This window comes from Chelonoidis abingdonii, chromosome 14 (assembly GCF_003597395.2).
Source record: "Chelonoidis abingdonii isolate Lonesome George chromosome 14, CheloAbing_2.0, whole genome shotgun sequence".
In the NCBI taxonomy this organism is placed as follows: domain Eukaryota; kingdom Metazoa; phylum Chordata; order Testudines; family Testudinidae; genus Chelonoidis; species Chelonoidis abingdonii.
This window is the reverse complement of record NC_133782.1, coordinates 23,327,466-23,346,607: the sequence shown is the minus strand read 5'-3', so window position 1 is coordinate 23,346,607 and position 19,142 is coordinate 23,327,466. Positions and strand designations below refer to the sequence as shown.

General features: G+C 44.0%; 1 protein-coding gene across 1 annotated transcript; it reads left to right on the top strand.

Annotated features, from left to right (window-relative positions):
* The first annotated feature begins 938 nt into the window (after positions 1-938).
* ACTR5 (actin related protein 5) lies at positions 939-17,985 on the top strand. Its single transcript, XM_032774334.2, has 9 exons — positions 939-3,057; positions 4,271-4,500; positions 6,361-6,530; positions 7,589-7,806; positions 8,070-8,252; positions 11,133-11,255; positions 14,246-14,385; positions 15,595-15,727; positions 17,313-17,985. The coding sequence occupies exons 1-9, from the start codon at positions 2,671-2,673 to the stop codon at positions 17,568-17,570; spliced, it is 1,842 nt and encodes a 613-aa protein (XP_032630225.2). The 5' UTR covers positions 939-2,670; the 3' UTR covers positions 17,571-17,985.
* Positions 17,986-19,142: the final 1,157 nt, after the last annotated feature.

Sequence of the window (19,142 nt, the reverse complement as noted above, 5' to 3'; positions counted from 1 at the left end):
ATAACAGGTCCTTCTAGCTAGACATTCTTGACTGATAAAACATCTTATATTGAGCTTGATTTTCCACATAAAACCTGCTGCACTGAGAAAGCCTTTAGTTTCTTTAGGAGACAAGCTGCATTAGCCTAAAAATAGCTAGCAGAGTGCTGTAAAAGGAAAGCTAATACTTAAAGCCTTTATACAAAAGCATTTATCTATCTGACCGTAAAACTTACCTTCATTGAGTAAAAGGTGAAGCCAGATAATCAGTAGGATCAACAACAACCCAAATGGCAAACAAAACCAAAAAAAGAGAAGAGGAAAGGTCAAATCATTTACCAAAGGAACCAGAGGATACCTCATAGCTAGTTTCAGGTCAAGCTGGTTGCTTACTCTGCCTCGGTAGCTACCTTTTGGTAGCATCACAGTTTGTGTCACAAAAAGACTATGCTGTCATTCTCAGCTTAGCTAGTATGAAGGACAACCCCTAGCCCACTGAGGAAGGAAACAAAAAGGATTAAAGGCAGGATGAGAAGAATAAACTGGATAGAATCTGGTTTAATTGCCCCTCCTTATATTTGCAATTAGAAGATGGCCATAAATTATGAGCCCTCCAAAGCCTACAAAAATATAATAAACAATACTTCCATGCCTACTGTGAAAAAATAGATGACAAAGCACTTTAATATTTGTCAAAAACAAGGCGACTAGTACACCTTCCAAGGAAAGAAACCACTGCAATCAGAATCCAACCTACAGAGATGGCTAAAGAAGAAAACGTATATTTATTGAAAAGTTCTTATGTCAGGCTCCCACATCTGAGATGAGCAGTAAGCAATTTTCAGAGAAATGATGGATAGATAGTATAACCATCTCAGTATGTTTGAATTACTTTGTGATTCATTTCTTTCCTTGACAAGTATAGTAGTCAGTAATATCACTGTCCTTTAACTATTTTTTTCTTTTTGTTTCCTCTTAAGAAAGGTAAAATAATTCCTTTTGATAGGAATTGTGAGTTGTAGCTTATTTCTAATCACAAGGGAGTTTGGCAGTGATTAAAGCAGGAAAATAGGAAAGAAGCCCTCACTTTCTCATTGACCTATGCTGCAACTGTGGAAAAATCACTTAACTTCTCTCTGTGTGTTTCTCCATCAGTCAGATAAAACCATTACTAACCACTCATCTCACAGGGGGTTTGTTTTGCTTAATTGTTTGTATAGCACTTGGAAAAAAATGTCAGATGAAAAGGGGTATATAAGTGCACATTACTAATATTTGCATGCTTTTAATTTTCTTGTTTGTGTATACATTTGTTTTCTACAAATAGTCACAATCTTTTGAATTTTTTTATCACAGGTTCTCAAGGTGCTTTGTAAATTCTAATTAATTAAACCTGACAGTACTCCTGTGAGCTTGGGAAGTCTTGTTATTCCTACTTTGTACCTTCAGTAAACAAAGAAATCTGTGACCTAAGTTTCAAAGATGCTGAGTATGTGCAGCTTCCATTGACTTTGATGGGAATTGTAGGTACTCAGCATTTCTGAAAATCAGGCTCTTAGTGAGTTGCCTAAGGCTAGATAGTCAAGTCAGTGCTAGAGGAGGAACAAAACCCAAGATTTCTGACTCACATCTCTTGCTCTAACTAGACAATGCTTCTCTTAGTTACTGGTATCCTAAAAATTTAGTTACAGTAAATATTTCTAAAGAAAAACTGTAGGATTAAGGCTTTGAGATAAAGTACTAAAAAGATTTGACTTCCATAATTTTTAGAGGGATGGGCTTAAGGGGAAAGCTTAGTCAGAAAAGACTCTACTCTGATCCTAGCATCATGAGTTGTGAAACTGAGAAGGGTGGCAAAGCTTGGCTTTTAAACCAGTTTTACCAGGTGTATCCTTCCAATACTGAATTGTTGCTTCTTGTACCAGCGCTTCCTTCAAATAATTCTTCAAGAAAGTACTCATGGTTAACATTATCCTTCCTGGAAAGCTGCTTAGAGTGACTTCTAGTTTAGCCACTACATTTTAGGGCCCCTTTGATACCCCAAATCTTCCAGGTTGTCACATTTATTCTCTAAAGTGCTAGACACACTCACAGGACAGAACCGTGTTAGGGACACCTGAGAAGCAAGAGAGAGGAACCAGAACAAACAGAAGTGAAACCGAGGAGTCTGTTTTCACCCAGTACTAGCATTAAAGAAATGATAAAAAGTAAAATTTGATTTTAAAACTTTATCCATCGGAAATAAGCCGTTATTAGTAACAGTGGGATTTCACACTAACACAATCAAGACGTTTTTAAAATAGTTCTATAGTTTTTATCTCAATAAACACTATTTGACGCTCTCTCTTTTAGGGGTTTCAGAGTAGCAGCTGTGTTAGTCTGTATCCACAAAAAGAACAGATGTACTTGTGGCACCTTAGAGACTAATAACTTTATTTCAGCATGAGCTTTCCTGGACTCTCGCTTAGGGAGTGCTATGAGCCTGTCGTCCCACACGCTCTGCAAGCTGGATTAATGCAGAGGAGGCCACCTACAAAGCATTAAGACTTCGCGGTGTTGCCAGCACCTGCCTATCCCGACCCCGAGGCCCGTGTCACCCGCCCCGCTGCACCCGGAGCTCCGCCCGGCCCGGAACGCTGGTGGCGAGCTCCTGTTCCCGGCCGGAGGGAGCGCGGCAGCGGCGGCCCCAGGATGGCGGCGGCAGCGGGCCTGGTGTTCCAGTTCCGCGATGCCCGCTGGCTGCCGGACCCGGTGCTGGGGCCCAGCCCGGCCGTGCGCACGCCGCAGCCGGTGCCGCTAGTGATCGATAACGGCTCGTTCCAGACGCGGGCGGGCTGGGCCTGTCCGGACCCCGAGGTGCCCGGGGAGCCGCTGCTCCGATTCCGCTCGCTAGCGGCCCGGAGCCGGGGCGCCCGGGGCGGGGCTGGCGCCGAGACCCAGGTGGGCAACGACCTGGGCAGCCCCGAGCCGCTGCGCTGGCTCCTCCGCTCGCCCTTCGACCGCAACGTGCCTGTGCAGCTGGAGCTGCAGGAGCTGCTGTTCGACCATATCTTCCAGCGCCTGGGCGTCTCCTCGCAGGTCCCGCCAGGCGTCTGGGCGTGGGGAGACCGGGGAGGGATTTGAAACCTGGGCCCCGGGGAGAGCAGGGACGGGGGCGCTAGGCCCAGAAGTGGGGGGAGGACCAGATGAAACCCGGCAGAGGGGTGAGGGGCATGGCTTGGGATGGTTGTGGGAAGGAGGATCCAGGAGGAGCAGAAAGTGGAGAAGAGTTTCTGGTATCGCTGTTTGAGTGGGGAGGATCGGGATGGGGAGAGTGAAGAGCCTGGGGAGGGACAGAGTTTGTGACTGAGCAATAACGGAGGGAAATGGGGGAGTTCTCAGGTAAGGCTGCAGGTGAGGTGAGACGGCCAAGGTACGGCACAGAGTATGTGTTACGGTAGCAAATCCCAAGGCACTTCTAGGTTTCCCTTTAGGGGGCTGTGTTCTGATTGTGTCCAGTGTCTTGGGTTCTTTGCTGTAAAACGAAGCGGTCCAGTCTATCGTGCACTGAGAACTGCACCGGGAGTGGGGTATTGACTTCAGGGAGGCTCTGCAGAGTTCTTGTTGCAGGATCTTGGTTGAGAACAGTTGTTTAGAGTAAGTCTCTAGCAAAGAGATTTGGGGGTCTAGCTGAGTGACCATCCCTCCTTGACCTAGTTGTCTGTCTTATATATTAGACTGCATTTTGTTTGTATAGCCCTTTACCATATTGTGTGCAAAAATTCCAGCCCTTTTAAGCCTTGGGTAAAGCTTTCAGAGGAACCTATATCCCACTCACAATGAGACTTGGATTCCTAACTGCCTAAATCCATTTTGGAAATGGGAGTTGGGATCTTAAGTTACTTAGATGCATTAAAAATCTCTTTTCTTCCTAAAATTAGGACCCAGCCCATTATTCTCTACTAGTTGAAGTCATGGTGGAATGTATAAGATAGACAGGTCTCAGGTATTTTTATTACTCTGTCACTTAATCCTGACTTTTATAGTAGTTTGGTATACATTTTTTTTTAAATAATCATTGTACTGTCTTGCTCGGAGCTATTCCTGGTACCTATAAGTATTTGTATTTTGCTCCTTAAGTAGGGCTGAGAGTGACTATTAAAAGATATATGCAGATAAAGAGTGAAAGTACTTTTCATTTAAGTTCTATATGCAAAATAGCTAGAAATGAGAAAAGACCCATCTGTATTATGTGTTGATTACATGAACATCATAATTCTCTTATCTTCTCTGTCCCATGGCTCTGCTACAGGGTTGTGTTGACCATCCAGTCGTTTTAACAGAAGCAGTGTGCAATCCTCTATATTCACGGCAAATGATGTCCGAGCTCCTGTTTGAATGTTACCAGGTACCAAAGGTTTCATATGGAGTGGACAGTATGTACAGCTTCCACCACAACAGGAGGCAGGAGTGGCCTGGCAACAGTCTGATAGTGTCTTCTGGTTATCAGTGCACGCACATTTTGCCAGTCTTAGAGGGCAGGTGAGTGATGCTCTAGCACAGGTGGCCACTGGTTTCTACAAAGTGATGCACAGTGGTCTTATTTTGAATAAAGAAGTGCAGGCAGCAGATACACCAGGTTCCCTCATTGTGTGTCTTGCTTGAAACAGATGCTGGGACCTGAACTCTTTGCAGGCTCAAATGTCTATTAAAGACAAGAAAGGATGGGTGCGGTCAACCTTCCAGTAGCACGATTTGGGCTCTAATATACTTGAATGCTGGGGTGAAGCATACTCTTTGTACACAATGGATTTATGCACTGTAACAATAAAGAAATGCATGTTTCTAAAATAAAGGTGCATGATGATCTTTCTACTAGTAAAATACCAGGCACAGTAGAAAAGATACATATGTTGTGTTTACTGTGATTGTTTAGACAGTCAAAAAGACTGGGTCAGACTTGTGAAGCCCTCCCTCACCTGGGCTTTGCCATACTGATCAGACCATTGATCCATGCATTCCTGTATCCTTCCTGCAGTAAGTGGTCCTGTGGTCTATACTGATGCTTCAGGGAAAATCAAATTTTGTTCACATGATGCACATGACCAGTTGTGTAATGCTGTACAGGGAAGGGGGCTTTCGCTAACAGTCAGTTACTCCATGAAGTAGGAGAATTTGGGCTTCTATTAGCCAGCATAGCTAGACATATTGTTTATCACAAAATAATGTAGCCCAGTGTTTTTCAACCAGGGATGATACACACACCCCTGGGGGTATGCAGAGGTCTTCCAGGGGGGTTCTCAACTCCTTTAGATCAGTGTTTCTCAACCTGGGGGTTGCAGCCCCCAGGGGGATCAAAGGATGGGTTTAGAGTGTCGCAAGTCAGGGCCAGCCCTAGGGGGTGGCAAGCAGGGAAATTGCCTGGGGTAGCATGTCATAGGAGGCCCTGCAAAGCTAAGTTACCTGTTTCAGCCCCGGGTGGCCAGGCTCGAACTTCAGACATGGCTCACAAGTGAAAAACAGGCTCAAGTATCACACTGGAATGTAAGTGGAATATAAATATTGTAATCAATGTATTTTATAATTATATGGTACAAATGAGAAAGTAAGCAATTTTTCAGTAATAGCGTGCTGAGACACTTTTGTAGTTTTGTCTGATGTTTGTAAGCAAGTAGTTTTTAAGTTTAAGTAGTTTTTGTAAGCAGGTAGTTTTAAACTTGGAGTACGCAAGACAAATCAGACTCCTGAAAGGGGTACAGTAGTCTGGAAAGGTTGAGAGCCACTGGTCTAATTGAGGTGACTCTGAACCTCTGTGGCCATGGATTCTGCAAGCTGATTGTACACTGGGGAAAGATTAATGAACTGTGACCAAATATTTCCTTATGGTGTTAATTTTGTGTTATATGCTCTGTTCATAATCTCCTGCAACTCTTGTATTCAAGTATTTCTTAATCAATTTTTCCCCTTTCCAGTATTTTCCACCACCTTTTTTTAATGGAGCTGAAACTAATGTGACTGTACCTGTTTTGAGTCCCATCGCTTTAGAAGTGGTGTGATTCTATGGGATTTCCAGGTCTGAATATACCTCTTTGATATTTTCCCTTCTATAAAGCCAATTCTATAGCTGTTCTTTCCCCCCGCCCACCTCTGACCTCTCAAAAATTCAGCAAACCAAAACAAGCTGACAGTAGGGGCTTTTTGCAAACAAAAATGAAACTTACAAAGCTTTTTGAATATTGCCTATACTTGGTGGTGTTGGTAGCAAAGGTATTGGATCTGCTATGTATTTGCCTACTTATTTATAATCAATATTGTTTCCCTTGTGATTTTAAGAGATGTTTCATGCTCTGAAGTTCTGGACTTATCTGGTTTCCTTTGTCTGCCTTTTTTGCATTGTGTTAGATTGGATGCTAAAAACTGCAAACGTATCAATCTTGGTGGATGCCAGGCAGCTGTGTATCTTCAGCGCCTTCTGCAGCTGAAATACCCTGGGCATTTTGCTGCCATCACTCTCAGCCGCATGGAGGAAATACTGCATGAACACAGCTATATTGCAGAGGATTATATAGAAGGTAAGGCTGGGTGTAAATCACAACCACACAATTTTAATTCAAGTTTGACCTTATCCTCTACCTCATTGTCAGGTAAACAGAATTCTCCTTTTACTGAGATTCTGACAGTCTTCATATATAAAACGGTTAAACCTTCATGGCTTCTTCTCCATTAGTCCAGCTTGTAGAACATGTGGGACAACAGTTTCATAGCAGTCCATAAAGTACAGTCCATATAATTAGAGAAAATTTAAAGTAATGTTTATCAAGATAAAACTCATGTGCTATGTTAAAAACATTTTATTGTTAGTTTAAAATCTCTCTGTTACTAATAACTGGGATTATTTCAAATGGGTAAATTTTAAAATCAAATTTTACTTTTTATCATTTCTTTACTGCTAGCACTGGGTGAAAATAGATTGGTCAGCTTCACTTCTGTTTCTGATCTGGTTCATTCTCTGCTTCTCATGTATCTATAATACATTTCTATCAGGTTAGGGCTACTAGCATTTCAGAGAATGAATCTGATAGACTGATACACACAATCTTGCAAAGGGGCCCTAAAATGTAGTAGCTAAGCTAGAAATCACTCTAGACAGCTTTCAAAGAAGGATACATTCAAAGAATGGGTACTTTCTAGAATAATTTTATTTATATATTTTTGTGTTTTAAAAAATACTACTTCAAGAAAAAAATTCTGCACACTAAAAGAGTCCACAAGGGACTGTGGAAATGCAGGGAGACATGCAACCTGGGCAGAAGGGCTTTAAGAATGAATTAGGGCCCTGTTCACCACTTCTCTATTTCATGCTTTTTGCATTCTGGCGATCAGGATGCAGTGAGACAGACTGGAAGACATTTGATCTGAGCATGCAATCTAATACTCTTGTATTCAGTAGGTGCTACTTTGAGGGGGCAGCTACAGGGAATGATGGTTGGCTAGGCAGTAGGGAAGGGTCCCAAAGTAGATTGCTGCTTCTTACAATGTTCTTTAATGTGGGAACTTGCAGAACTGAGTGTGCACAAGATAAAGTGTCAGCCTGGCAAATAGATTATTTGCTTTCAAAATATTCCCACAGAGCTCCAGAAGTGGAGGTCTCCTGAGTACTACGAGAGCAATGTGCACAAGATGCAGCTGCCCTTCTCCAGCAAACTCCTCGGTAGCACCCTGACATCGGAGGAGAAGCAGGAGAGGCGGCAGCAGCAGCTACGTAGGCTCCAAGAGCTTAATGCACGCCGGCGGGAGGAGAAACTGCAGCTTGACCAAGAGAGGCTGGACAGGTTGCTCTATGTGCAGGTAGTTATGGAAGATGTGTTTAGGAGTGGAGGTTACTGCTCTCAGAGCCCTAATAACCTGGGAATGTTTCTGGCACTGTTTCACATACAGCACATTAAAGACTTAGCAGTTACCCTGTTCAGGCAACAAGTCTGCATCACAACAGATGGAATTGTGTGTTATTTACAGCAGCAAGGGGAAATGTCCAGTGCCTTTCGTTGCATTTCTAACTGTCCTGCACTGTTGGCAACCATTACCTGCTTATTGGGGGGATCTCTCTGCAGGAACTGCTAGAAGATGGTCAGATGGATCAGTTTCACAAAGCTTTGGTTGAACTGAACATGGACTCCGCAGAGGAACTGCAGTCATACATCCACAAGCTGAGTCTGGCCATTGAACAAACCAAGCAGAAGATCCTACAGGCAGAAGTCAGCATTGAAGTGGATGTTGTGGATAGCAAACCAGAGGTACGGCACTGAAGCCAGGTTACTTCTGTTACTACGTGTAATGCAGTCAAAAGTACATATCCTGAGAGTGTCTCCATTCTCTAGACTATTCTTGTGACTGAACAGCTCTTCCCTTTAGCAACTTGCAACTCCCTATTGATTTGACTACTGCTGCCCTGCCCCACTGCCACCCCTCTTCCTACCTGGCTACGGGTAGGTCTGGAGCTGGCTTTGTGGTTTTGCCTGAAATTCACAACTCTTGCTATGTTCAGCACCCCGTTACCTCACACATCTCTTAGGAGTCTGTTTAGTTTATATTCCAGTATAAAAATCAGATCAGCAATCCTGACACTTAGTTAAACTGTAGAATTATCTGGGATGAACATGCTTCCCTGGTTCCTCCCAGAGCTGATTAGGAGGGTGGGGGAAGGAGAAAGTATCTTCATTGGGATTGGAGCAAGAGCAGTCAGAGGGGATGAATGTTTTCCTTTCCTTCTTTTCAACACATCCTCTAAGCAGCACCTATAACTTAGTATCGTTATACAATGTATCCCCATTTGCAGTACCTAGCACCACCTTCTCCCCTCCTCCTTTGTACTCCAGGCACAGCACTCGGCCAAACCCTACCCATAAAAAAATTAGGAACAATGTATTGTTAGATTTATGAAATATGAGTAAAAGTGTCCATCCCGTGTTCTGGGTATCTTCACATAATTAATTTCTACAGTAATATCAACATGGACTGCTCATCCCATTCACAGATAAATGCACATCAACAGACATAATAAGAATCAGGCCCCTCCAACCATACCTAAATTGTTGGGTCTTACACCATGCCGGGAAAGTTAACAAATCTGGGGTATTTTGGAGCAGAGGGTGGACCAAGTTCCAAAAGCTGAGGAGTTGTTATGGAGAGCACCTTGTTCCAACTCCTTATTGGTACTGAGGGTGCTCCATCTCAAGCACCTTTGCTGATCTCTACTGTGGCAGCATGGCACGAGCATAGAAGTAGACCCAATGACCAAACTATTTAGGACTGTACAGATTGAAACTGACAACTTGAATTCTACCCAGAAACTTATTGGCAGCCCGTGCAGATCCCAGAACACTGGTGTGAGACTCCAAGTAATTGGCCTGCCACCTTCTACACAAGCTTTAATTTGGGACTGGTTTCATGATGGAGTTCCAATTAGAGCATGTTGCAGCAATCAGATGTTGAGGTGATCAAGGCATGGAAGATTTGTAGCACAGTCCCTGCATCAGTCCCTCACTCTTCTCACCATGTATGGGTGAAAAAGTGACCTTGACTGTCACTGCTACCTGCCCACCCAAGACCAACCCAGGATCTACTAATATAAAGATGGCACACCTGGTGACTGCACTTCCTCGGTTAGGGGTGCTGATAGAAGCTTCACTGATTCCCCTGGCTGACTTTTTCCCTAACCCACTAATATACTCAGTCTTGTCCAGACTCAGTCTCAGCTGGCTAGCCCTCATCTGAGCTCCAAATTTCAGAAAGTTGGTTATTTTTTTAGTATTCTGTGCGTCAGACACGATGGAGATGTAGAGATGGGTGTCATTGCCATACTGAGCACTTCAGTCCCATGTTCCTTCATTAATCCTGCCAACAGTGGTGCTCATTGACCAGGAAAGATGATAAAATAGACTCCTTTGATACCCTGTTTCAGAAGGCCTGGGGAATGGGGGAGGGAATTGCCCCCAAAATCTGCTCAGAAGGATCAAAATGGAGAGCCTGTCTATCCTAAGGCAATAAAAGCCAGGATTCAGGAATCGTTAATTACATTGTGTACCATGTGCTGTGCTGTGGCCATTCGGCAACTGGCCCACATTTTCCTATCTTTTGCTACTTTCTTCCCTCTGGGGTATTTGTCTTATTTTGTCTTTTAAAAGAAGCCTAAATGTTTAACAGACCTTCAGCTAACAGCATCCAAAATTAACTCTTCCCAAAACCATGGGATGTCATTTAAAACTTTTGAGTGAGAGGTTTTTTGTTTTTTTGTTTTTTTAATTCCTCTCTTCCCATTTTAAAAAGGGAATGAGGGGATTTGTTAACGTACTCAGACCATTTAAAACGTAACTTTTTTCCCTGTTGTTTGCTTAATGTTTCAAAATAGCCTGTTTGGTGTGCAACAGGCAAAGCCAAGTCCTCTGCAACAAACCCCAAACCCAAATTACTGTTTGTTGTAGAAGTAAATAAGGTAATTTAAAAAGTTACCATTAAAATCTTTCCCAGTTCTCAAGAGTACTCTAGGATCACGGCTAAAGATATCATTGCTCAGCAAAGAGCTTTGAAGCCATGACCATCCCTATGTCTAACAGAATGTCCTTGTGGCCTTTTTGGCACAACACACCTAGACAGTTGCTTGTCTGAAACTAGGCAACTCCAAGACTCGGTATGTGGCAGCTATGTAGCCAGTGTTTATTTTCCAGACCCACACAAACAAGGTGAGGAACTGTGGTAATTATAGAGCAGTTAAAATCTGGTGCATTTCCAGTTCTTTTAACTGGTCTTAAAAATCTATTTTAATAAGATTTAGCGTAGACTTTGGATAGCAGAGACCCTTTCTTCTAACAAGGCTAATTCAGGGGGATGGGTGGTCAGTCTGTTGAACAGGAGGCTTAATGTGTGAGTTGGCATCTTGATCAGGAGTTAAAGGGCTTTGTGGAATTTATTCCGTGTGTGTGTGTATATAAAAAATATAATAATGTTCCCTGGTTTGGGTTTCTCTTCAGTGCCTAAGAATTGTTAATGTTTGTATAAGTGTATTGCAGAGATGAGGTTTCAGGCAGCAGGGCAGGATCAGAATCACAGCCTGTTATAGACTGTTATCAGAACTAAGGTGAGTGAAATAACTGATCCTCTTGGTTTCCTTTTCCCAGACCCTGGACCTGGACCCTTTGGGCAGTGAACAGTCCCTGGAGGATGTGGAAGGCATTCATGAGTTTGAGCCTTTGTTTGCTGAGGAACAGCCTGAAGTTGAGAAGCCAGTTACCACAGTGGAGGTTTGCCTCTTTATAATCTTTCCTCGCTTCATAGGGATTGCCCTAGCAGTCAAGACCAATTGTCCAGTGGGTCTACTATCCTAGCTCAATAGCAGCCAATACTGGATGCATTAGAGAAAGGTTCCTCGTCCCCTGGAATGTTAGACTATGGGGGAAACTTCTTCCCAACCACAGTTGATCAGTTATATTCTGGTGCATGAGGATTGATGGCCCTTGCGATTTTTTTGTCCTAGCTAATGTAGCTGCCTATACTTACTCAAAAAGTGTAATCGTACTTTGAAACTTACTGTTTGCCTCTGCAGCCACAATTAAATAAGAGGCATACTAGAACTTCGCATGTTTCAGCTGACTGATTTGAGACTGGTGTGCAGCCAAGAAACTAAATGAAAAGACTCTGATCTTTTTTTACTCCATTAAAAAGATGAACATTAGTGAGCAGAAATGTTTTACAGCTTGTGAGAATCTCTTATAAACAATGGTTCATTAGAAAGAAATATTAAATGTTTGAAAAATAGAATTGATGGTTGTCCTCTTGCGGGTCAGCTTGATACATTGCACAGATGCTTTAATATCATTCTTTATGAAGATGTCCTTCAAGCAAGTGAGACTTAGCTGCTAGCATTGTAGCTGACTGGGCTTCTTGCTACCAGTTTAACCCTGTCCACACTTGTGGTAATCTAGCCGTCCAGTCCCAGACCTGGACTTTAGTGTCCACCAGTCTGGTCCTGTCCCAAACCTGGACTTTTGCGTCCAAAGTTTGGGGGCTTACCTGAAACTCCCCCAAGCTCACTAGCAGCGTGGATATTCTCGCTGCCACCAGATCAGGAATTAATCTATGGGGCCTGATCCCCCCTTTCCTCCCTCTGGTGTCCCCAACCCTCCCTTGGTGGGACACCCAGATTCCCAATCCCTTGGATGCTAAAAGCAGGGAAAATAACCCCTTCCCCCTCCTTATCAGGCTTGCCTCGCGGCTAACCTGTGTGACCCAAGAAACCAGCTTTTCTGCTTCCCTCAGGACAATGGAGATGCAAAATACCCACAGCTGGGCTCTGCCACCCCCCTTGCTCCAGGAATGAGGGAAAAACTGTAACCACCAGAGAACAGAGAGAATTCTTCGTCTCTTTCCCCGTAGTCTGCTCTTTCCCTGGACCCAAATAGGAAAATAGCCCACAGCCTGGCTTTTCCCTTTGCCTCCCTAGGAAAAGAACTTTCACAAGGTTTAACAAGAAAACTTTATAGAAAAAAAGAAAGAAAATATAAAACAATCATCTTGCATTAAGAAACTCAATACAGGCTCTTGCTTATAAGAAAATATAAAGAAACAGTCTGATTTAAAAGATAGCCCAATTAAACCAGCACAACAAATTAACATACAGGTAAATACACCCCAAAGACCATCATAGCTGAATTACTTTGCGGTTCCTGGGTACTTACAGATGTTTAGAAGAAGTATTAGGAGAGAATTAGAAGAAGACTTGTTTCCTCATAGCTAAGAAAACAACAAAGACCCCGAGTATACAAATTCCCGCCCCTGACTTTAAACAATCCAGTTCTCTGATTGGTCCTCTGGTCAGGTGTTCGGTTACCCTTTTCAGGTAAAAGAAACTTAACCCTTACCTACCTATCCATTTATGACAACACTAGAAACACAAACATGTTAGCTACAGCAGTATGTCAGTGTAGCTTTTGCTAGTAGGGTTCTGACACTGTTTCCCTCAACAGCATAGGCAGGGATTTATTTATTTATTTTTCCCTGAGAAATTTTAATAGACAATGGTGCTAACAGGCTGTTACCCTACGTCAGGCGCTGGTCTATAGCACAGTTCTGTTGGCAGCTTCGTCAGAAAAAGGTCCCTGTTGATGTTGGCGAGGCAAACAGCGCTAAAGCTCTACTAACACGGCTCTGTTACCAGTGACTTTGGCCATATCTAAAAACGGCAAACAACATTGCTTAGCTGACTTTTACAATAGAATCTGGCTCGGTAGTATGGATGGGGATAAACCCAGTCCTACAGGCTAGACCGCAGCTCCAGCCTATGTCTCTATTAGGCTCTTGTCTGCATTAGCCTTGTTCTTTCATTTGACTGTTGCTGCCACTTCTGCCACTGATGGTAGCAACAGTGAGAGCACTACTATAGACAAGGCCCCGGTGGAAGTTTTAACAAAGTAATATGACTTCTAACCTTGCTTAGGGCAGACCTATGTGAAACAGTGGCTTAAAAGTGTGAGCAGCCATTAGTGCCTTCGAGCTCAAATTGTAACAACAGTACGAAAAAGGTCCAGTATAGATGCAGCCTGTTTGGGCTGAAGCCTCGCTTTATAACATGATTTGGCCCTTCCCACGCTGGCTGGCCAAACCATGTTACAACCTGGCTTGCCCAGAACTGTAGTGAAAGCATGGTTGTCAGACCTCTGCCCTGTGTAGCCGGTGCCTTTGTAATCCATTTAAGCAGCAATCTGCTGGGAAAATAGGAAACAGGAAAACAAAGTATATAGTGATTATGGATTACAACACGGATGTTGCCTGATGGTCCCTTCTGGTTTGTCTGTCCCTAAAATCTCATGGCTTCAGCCAGCCACCTTCAAGGGTCAGGAAGGGATTTCCTCCCCCACAATGTAACCTGGATTCTTTTTGTCTCCTTCCTCTGAAGCAGCAGAGATGGCCATAGCTGGGGCACTGGATGGGGATGACCAGTGCTCTCAGATGGTACTGAGCATTCTCTTTCTCAGGTGGCTTTCTTGGCTGGCTAGTTCTTGTTCATGTGGTCCAGGTCTAACTGATTGCTGTGTATGATCTGTTGGGGGGCTAGGGGGAGGCAAGGTGCGGTTGCCACCTTCAGCCTGGGATCTGATGAAGTGGGTATTCACCCATGAAAGCTCATGCTCCAAAACGTCTGTTAGTCTATAAGGTGACACAGGATTCTCTGCTGCTTTTACAGATCCTGACTAACACGGCTACCCCTCTGATATTTAATGTCTTGTATTTAAAGCCCGTGTTTAACCTGGCAGAGTACCACCAGCTTTTTCTTGGCACGGAGAGAATCAGGGTTCCAGAAATTCTCTTCCAACCCTCTCTGATAGGAGAAGAGCAGGCGGGCATAGCAGAAACCATGCAGTACGTCCTGGACAGGTGAGTTAGCAAAACTGCTTGGCTTCCTGTGGGCTTTGTTTGCCGAAATGGAATTAACGCCCTTAGGCTAAACTGAAAACAGATCGAGGGCCCAATCCCACTAAAATTCACTTTGGTCTGGGAATCTAAATCCCTTAAATTCCTCTGAAAATCCTCATCTTAGTTCTGAATTTCAGCTCTCACCGTTTAGGTCAAAACAGCTGCTTGCCTGACAGCACAGGTATTCAAATCCTCTTTTCTTTTGCCAGCCTTAGTTGCTCTACAATGCTCCATTTGGCCATTGAGTTCTGGATTGAATTGTTAATGACCCAGTACCAATCCTGTGCTAGCCTAAGTAGATACAGATGCCAGCAATAGCCCCTTGTAGGAATCTGAATCATGACACTACGACCTGGAGTGGGTCAGGATTAGAATAGCCAAGGGGCTTGCAAATCTGTGTAGAGGAGTGGTTCCCAAACTTGTTCTGCTGCTTGTGCAGGGAAAGCCCCTGGCAGGCCGGGGCCAGGCCCGGACGGTTTACCTGCCACGTCCGCAGGTTTGGCCGATCACGGCTCCCGGTGGCCGCAGTTCGCTGCTCCAGGCCAATGGGAGCTGCTGGAAGCGGCACAGGCTGAGGGATGTACTGGCCACCGCTTCCAGCAGCTCCCATTGGCCTGTAGTAGCGAACTGCGGCCACCGGGAGCCGTGATCGGCCAAACCTGCAGACGCGGCAGGTAAACAAACCGGCCCAGCCTGCCAGGGTCTTTCCCTGCGCGAGCAGCAGAACAAGTTTGGGAACCACTGGTGTAGAGGGACACTAACTAGATGCCCAACCCTACCCAGAGCCCTAATTCATTTATTTTTATCAGCATTGAGTCGCCCCACAAATGTAGGACCAGAAAAATAATATGAGAAAAGCTCTAGCCCTCCATAAAGGACTGTGGATTGAAATCACTATAAACAGAATTCTGGTAACATAGGATTCTGATTATAATGTGGGAGCCAGCACAGGAACTGTTTTAATAACGTCGTCTGCCACCTCAGCGAACTTCTGGCTGTCAACAGGAAAACAAATATGAGCACTGGGGATGGTATTCATGAAGCAAGGACTGTCTGCTTATGTCCAAAGAAATCTCGCTTGATGTTGAGGTGGCAGTATTCTTCTCCATAGTTATTCACTCATTGCAGTGAGATGCTCCCAAAGTTGAAGCATTGGTTTTCTTTCTGCAGGTATCCAAAGGAGCAACAGGCTTTACTTGTCCAGAATGTCTTCCTCACTGGTGGAAATACAATGTACCCTGGACTGAAAGCCAGAATCCAGAAGGAGCTACTTGAAATGAGGCCATTCCAGTCGTCTTTTCAGGTGTGGTATTGGCTGTGAAAATGCACAAGCTCACAGTATATTCTGTTAAAAAATCAGCAAGGTATGCGTAGGAGACGTGTGAGATGAAATCCAAGTCTCCTGTATGTTTTTTGTAATGACACTTGCAAGGTCCTTCCTATCCATCTCAAAACAACTTGCACAGCTTTTCCCATAATCTGCCATTACTTTTTAAATAGCAGACTGGCCTATAGACAGTATAAAATGACTGATGTAATCATAGTCTATTAGTTTAATATCTGTTGCTCTGCAATTTGATGACTTTACATAGCACTGGCCTTCATATGACTGACCAGTGCAGAAACATGGATGCAGCCATATTTTTGGCAGTTGTAATAAGGGTTATTGTTGAATGCCACTCACTATTTTTCTGTATATTAACCACCTTTGGGTGGCTTTCTTCTAATCACGTAATCCCCTTCTTTGCTGCTGTGCTCCGTACACAGCTGATGGTGAATTTGGGGCTGACAGTTTCCTCACAGCAACATAGTGCCAGTTTTTGGTGTCCCTACTTCTTTACTCTTTGTTCTCTTGATATAGTCTCTTCCTTTCTCTTTTTTCTTCCCAGCAACCTCCCTTTTCCCTGTGTTCCCATCTGGCCATCCCCCCCCTCCCCCAAATGTGGTGACGCTCCCTGTTAGTGCACTACGTCCAACATGCTTGCATTGCTGTTCCCAGCTGCACTGTAGCGCCATACAGCTGGATGTTGACTTTCAGGGAGTGAGAGTTAAGTGCTTGGAACACAAGCAAGTGGGTTCCCAGCTATTTGATCATATTAAATGCAGGATCACTGTAGCCAATAAGTGAGGTAGAATAAGTCGGCAGTTCTTAAACTGCGTTCTGGAAAGCTGACTGGTTACATTGTGCTGACGTCTCTGGTTTCCTGCTGCTGACTCAAAAAACAAAACAAAAAACCACCAAGTAAAAAAAACTAAGGACCCTATAAGTACTTCCTTATTAAGCAATTACTGTAGTTGCTGCATGGATGTTATGTGATCATATATGGGAAGAGAGGTGTCAACACGATAATCTTCCCAGTAAGATGTGGTCCACACTGTAGAAGCCCCTGCCATAAATTCTTCATTTTAACGTTGATATCTCTTGAATCAGTGGTGGTGCTGGGAGCCTCCTAGAAAAGGGCAATGCCAGTGGAATGTGATACAGTGCAAGCTTCTCCAGTACAGCACTCCTTCCTATTAATCCGCAGTTCCTCTCTGCTGTTCTAGTCCTAGGTTGCCAGACAGTTCTGCCAATGCACTTAATCTGTGCTACCCCACCACTACTATTCTAATCTTGGCCTTCCACTTCTTCTGAACCCTGTGGTGGGATTTTTGATGTACCATCAAACCCACTGGGGATTTGTCTTCACGAGCCATACTTTGACCCCACCCATGACTTCCAGGGCATTGAGTGGGATTGGTTCAAACTCTTAAATGTAATGTATGGAATATTGCAGTATGTAGATTCGATTTTGTGAAGTAAGTTAAGGAGCTGTTCTCTCCCAGAGTTTCCCTTGTTTTCAGGGTTCACCTACCCTGACCTCTTCTTTGTGTTTTCTGCTGTGTAGGTTCACCTTGCATCCAATCCCATTCTGGATGCTTGGTATGGAGCTAGGGATTGGGCACTGGAATATGTGAACCATGAAGAAGGCTGGATAACCAGAAAAGATTATGAAGAAAAAGGGGGTGAATACCTCAAGGAGCACGGTGCCTCAAATGTCTATGTTCCCATTCGCCTTCCAAAACAGGCTCCACGGACAACTGAAGCTCTAGCACCCGCCAAAGTACTGGCAGCTAGTGTGGGCAATCCCTGTGACCTGGCATAGCAGAGAGACTTTGATCACACACCTAGGGTTAAAGTGACTGCATGCCAAGCAAGGGAATAGTTGTTACCTTGCACAGTAAACTCACCATGGACTGCAGGCTGGAGCATAGCACAAGAGTATTTAGCACCTTGGGTAGCAAGTTTCTCTTGAACAATCAGGAGTGGGAGCTGTTCTGTCTCTCTGGAACAGCAGCTGACCTTGTCAAAACACTTGAACATGGAAGCTTTCGGCAGCTCCATGTCTGATGTTGCCTGCATAGCATATGGGACTATGCATCCATTCTATGAGGAATCGAGCAAAAAGATGAATACAGAAGATAAATATTTCAGATGAAAAACATGATCAATGTCTTGGAATTTGAGAGTTGTATTACAGAATGTTTTTTAGAATTCTTCAAATAAAAGAAGATATTTTTTTTACTTTTTTGTGATGCTGTTTTGTTAAATGATGTATCCTAGAAGCAGGAATTATAGCAGTCCAGCAGGGGTCTCTCTTGCCCATTACAGTATGAGTCGTTTGTAAGAAGACCAGCGCACTTCATTGGTATTAGAAAACAGAAAGCTGGGCTGATGCACTGGCTTTAATCCTTGTTGCTTTGACCATTGATTTTTTTTTGTTTGTTTGTTTCCTCCTCCCACCCTCCAAATAAGTAATGTTTTGAATTGGCAGCCATAATTGGCTTTTATTAATCATTTGTTTTAATCACTGTCCCCTTTAGGAGTGGGGCCACTTGTGCTAATTGCAGTTGAAGTCTGAAGATATCCCCAGCCTGAAGACCTTACAATCTGATGGGCTTGCCAGATCCTTACCTATACCTAGGATCCAACAGAGGAGAGGTGCAGATCAAAGTAGTCCCTTGACCTACCGATTAGTTTTGAGACAATAGGCCCGAGAGATGTGACCTGACTGGTTCTCCTCCCCTCCTCTCCCACAGTCTGCTGCTGTTGTGGAATACTGGTTTAAGACCATCTTGCTGTGCCTATGGGTTTTAGAGCAATCTGAAAGTTAAAAGCTCATAATATATGGACTTCGACATTGGGAACCCCTTGATCAAATGACCCCACCTCTGTACCGCAAGCTCTACCCCAGCCTTTTCTCTGGCCCACTAGTCTTCTATGCATGTAGATCTGAAGTCAGCAGTTCACTGGGGAGGGGAGTCCTGTATCTGAGGAATCCCTGGACCAAACCACCCCAACCTGCACCATGAATTCTACCACAGCCCTAATGTGGCACAGCAATATTATGGTGGCATGGTGGTGCCACCACAGTTAAGGTTACACCAGGGTTTCCACTGTAATGGGGAGGAAAAGATTGGCCAAAATTGTCTTGCATAACTTAGATCACTTAAAGTTTATTGTAGTTTGCGCACGGCTTGGGGTTTGGTTTTGTTTTCTTCCCCTATAGCCATCTGTGGGAGGAAATAGCAATCAAGGTTTGCTGTGACCACTTTAAAGAGGGGTCGTGACTAAAAATTTTCTGGTGTCTGACATTTCCTTCAGACTAACCTCCTCCCCCTTCACAAGAAGTACAACACATAGGGGGCTAGCTTGACAAATAAATTTCAGCTATACA

Excerpts from the sequence above, each read along its gene's own strand:
- ACTR5 (XM_032774334.2), top strand. The coding sequence starts at position 2,671 with ATGGCGGCGGCAGCGGGCCTGGTGTTCCAGTTCCGCGATGCCCGCTGG. Across the intron at positions 7,807-8,069 it reads ACAGGTTGCTCTATGTGCAG|GAACTGCTAGAAGATGGTCA; the intron begins GTAGTTATGGAA and ends ATCTCTCTGCAG. Across the intron at positions 14,386-15,594 it reads ATGCAGTACGTCCTGGACAG|GTATCCAAAGGAGCAACAGG; the intron begins GTGAGTTAGCAA and ends TTCTTTCTGCAG.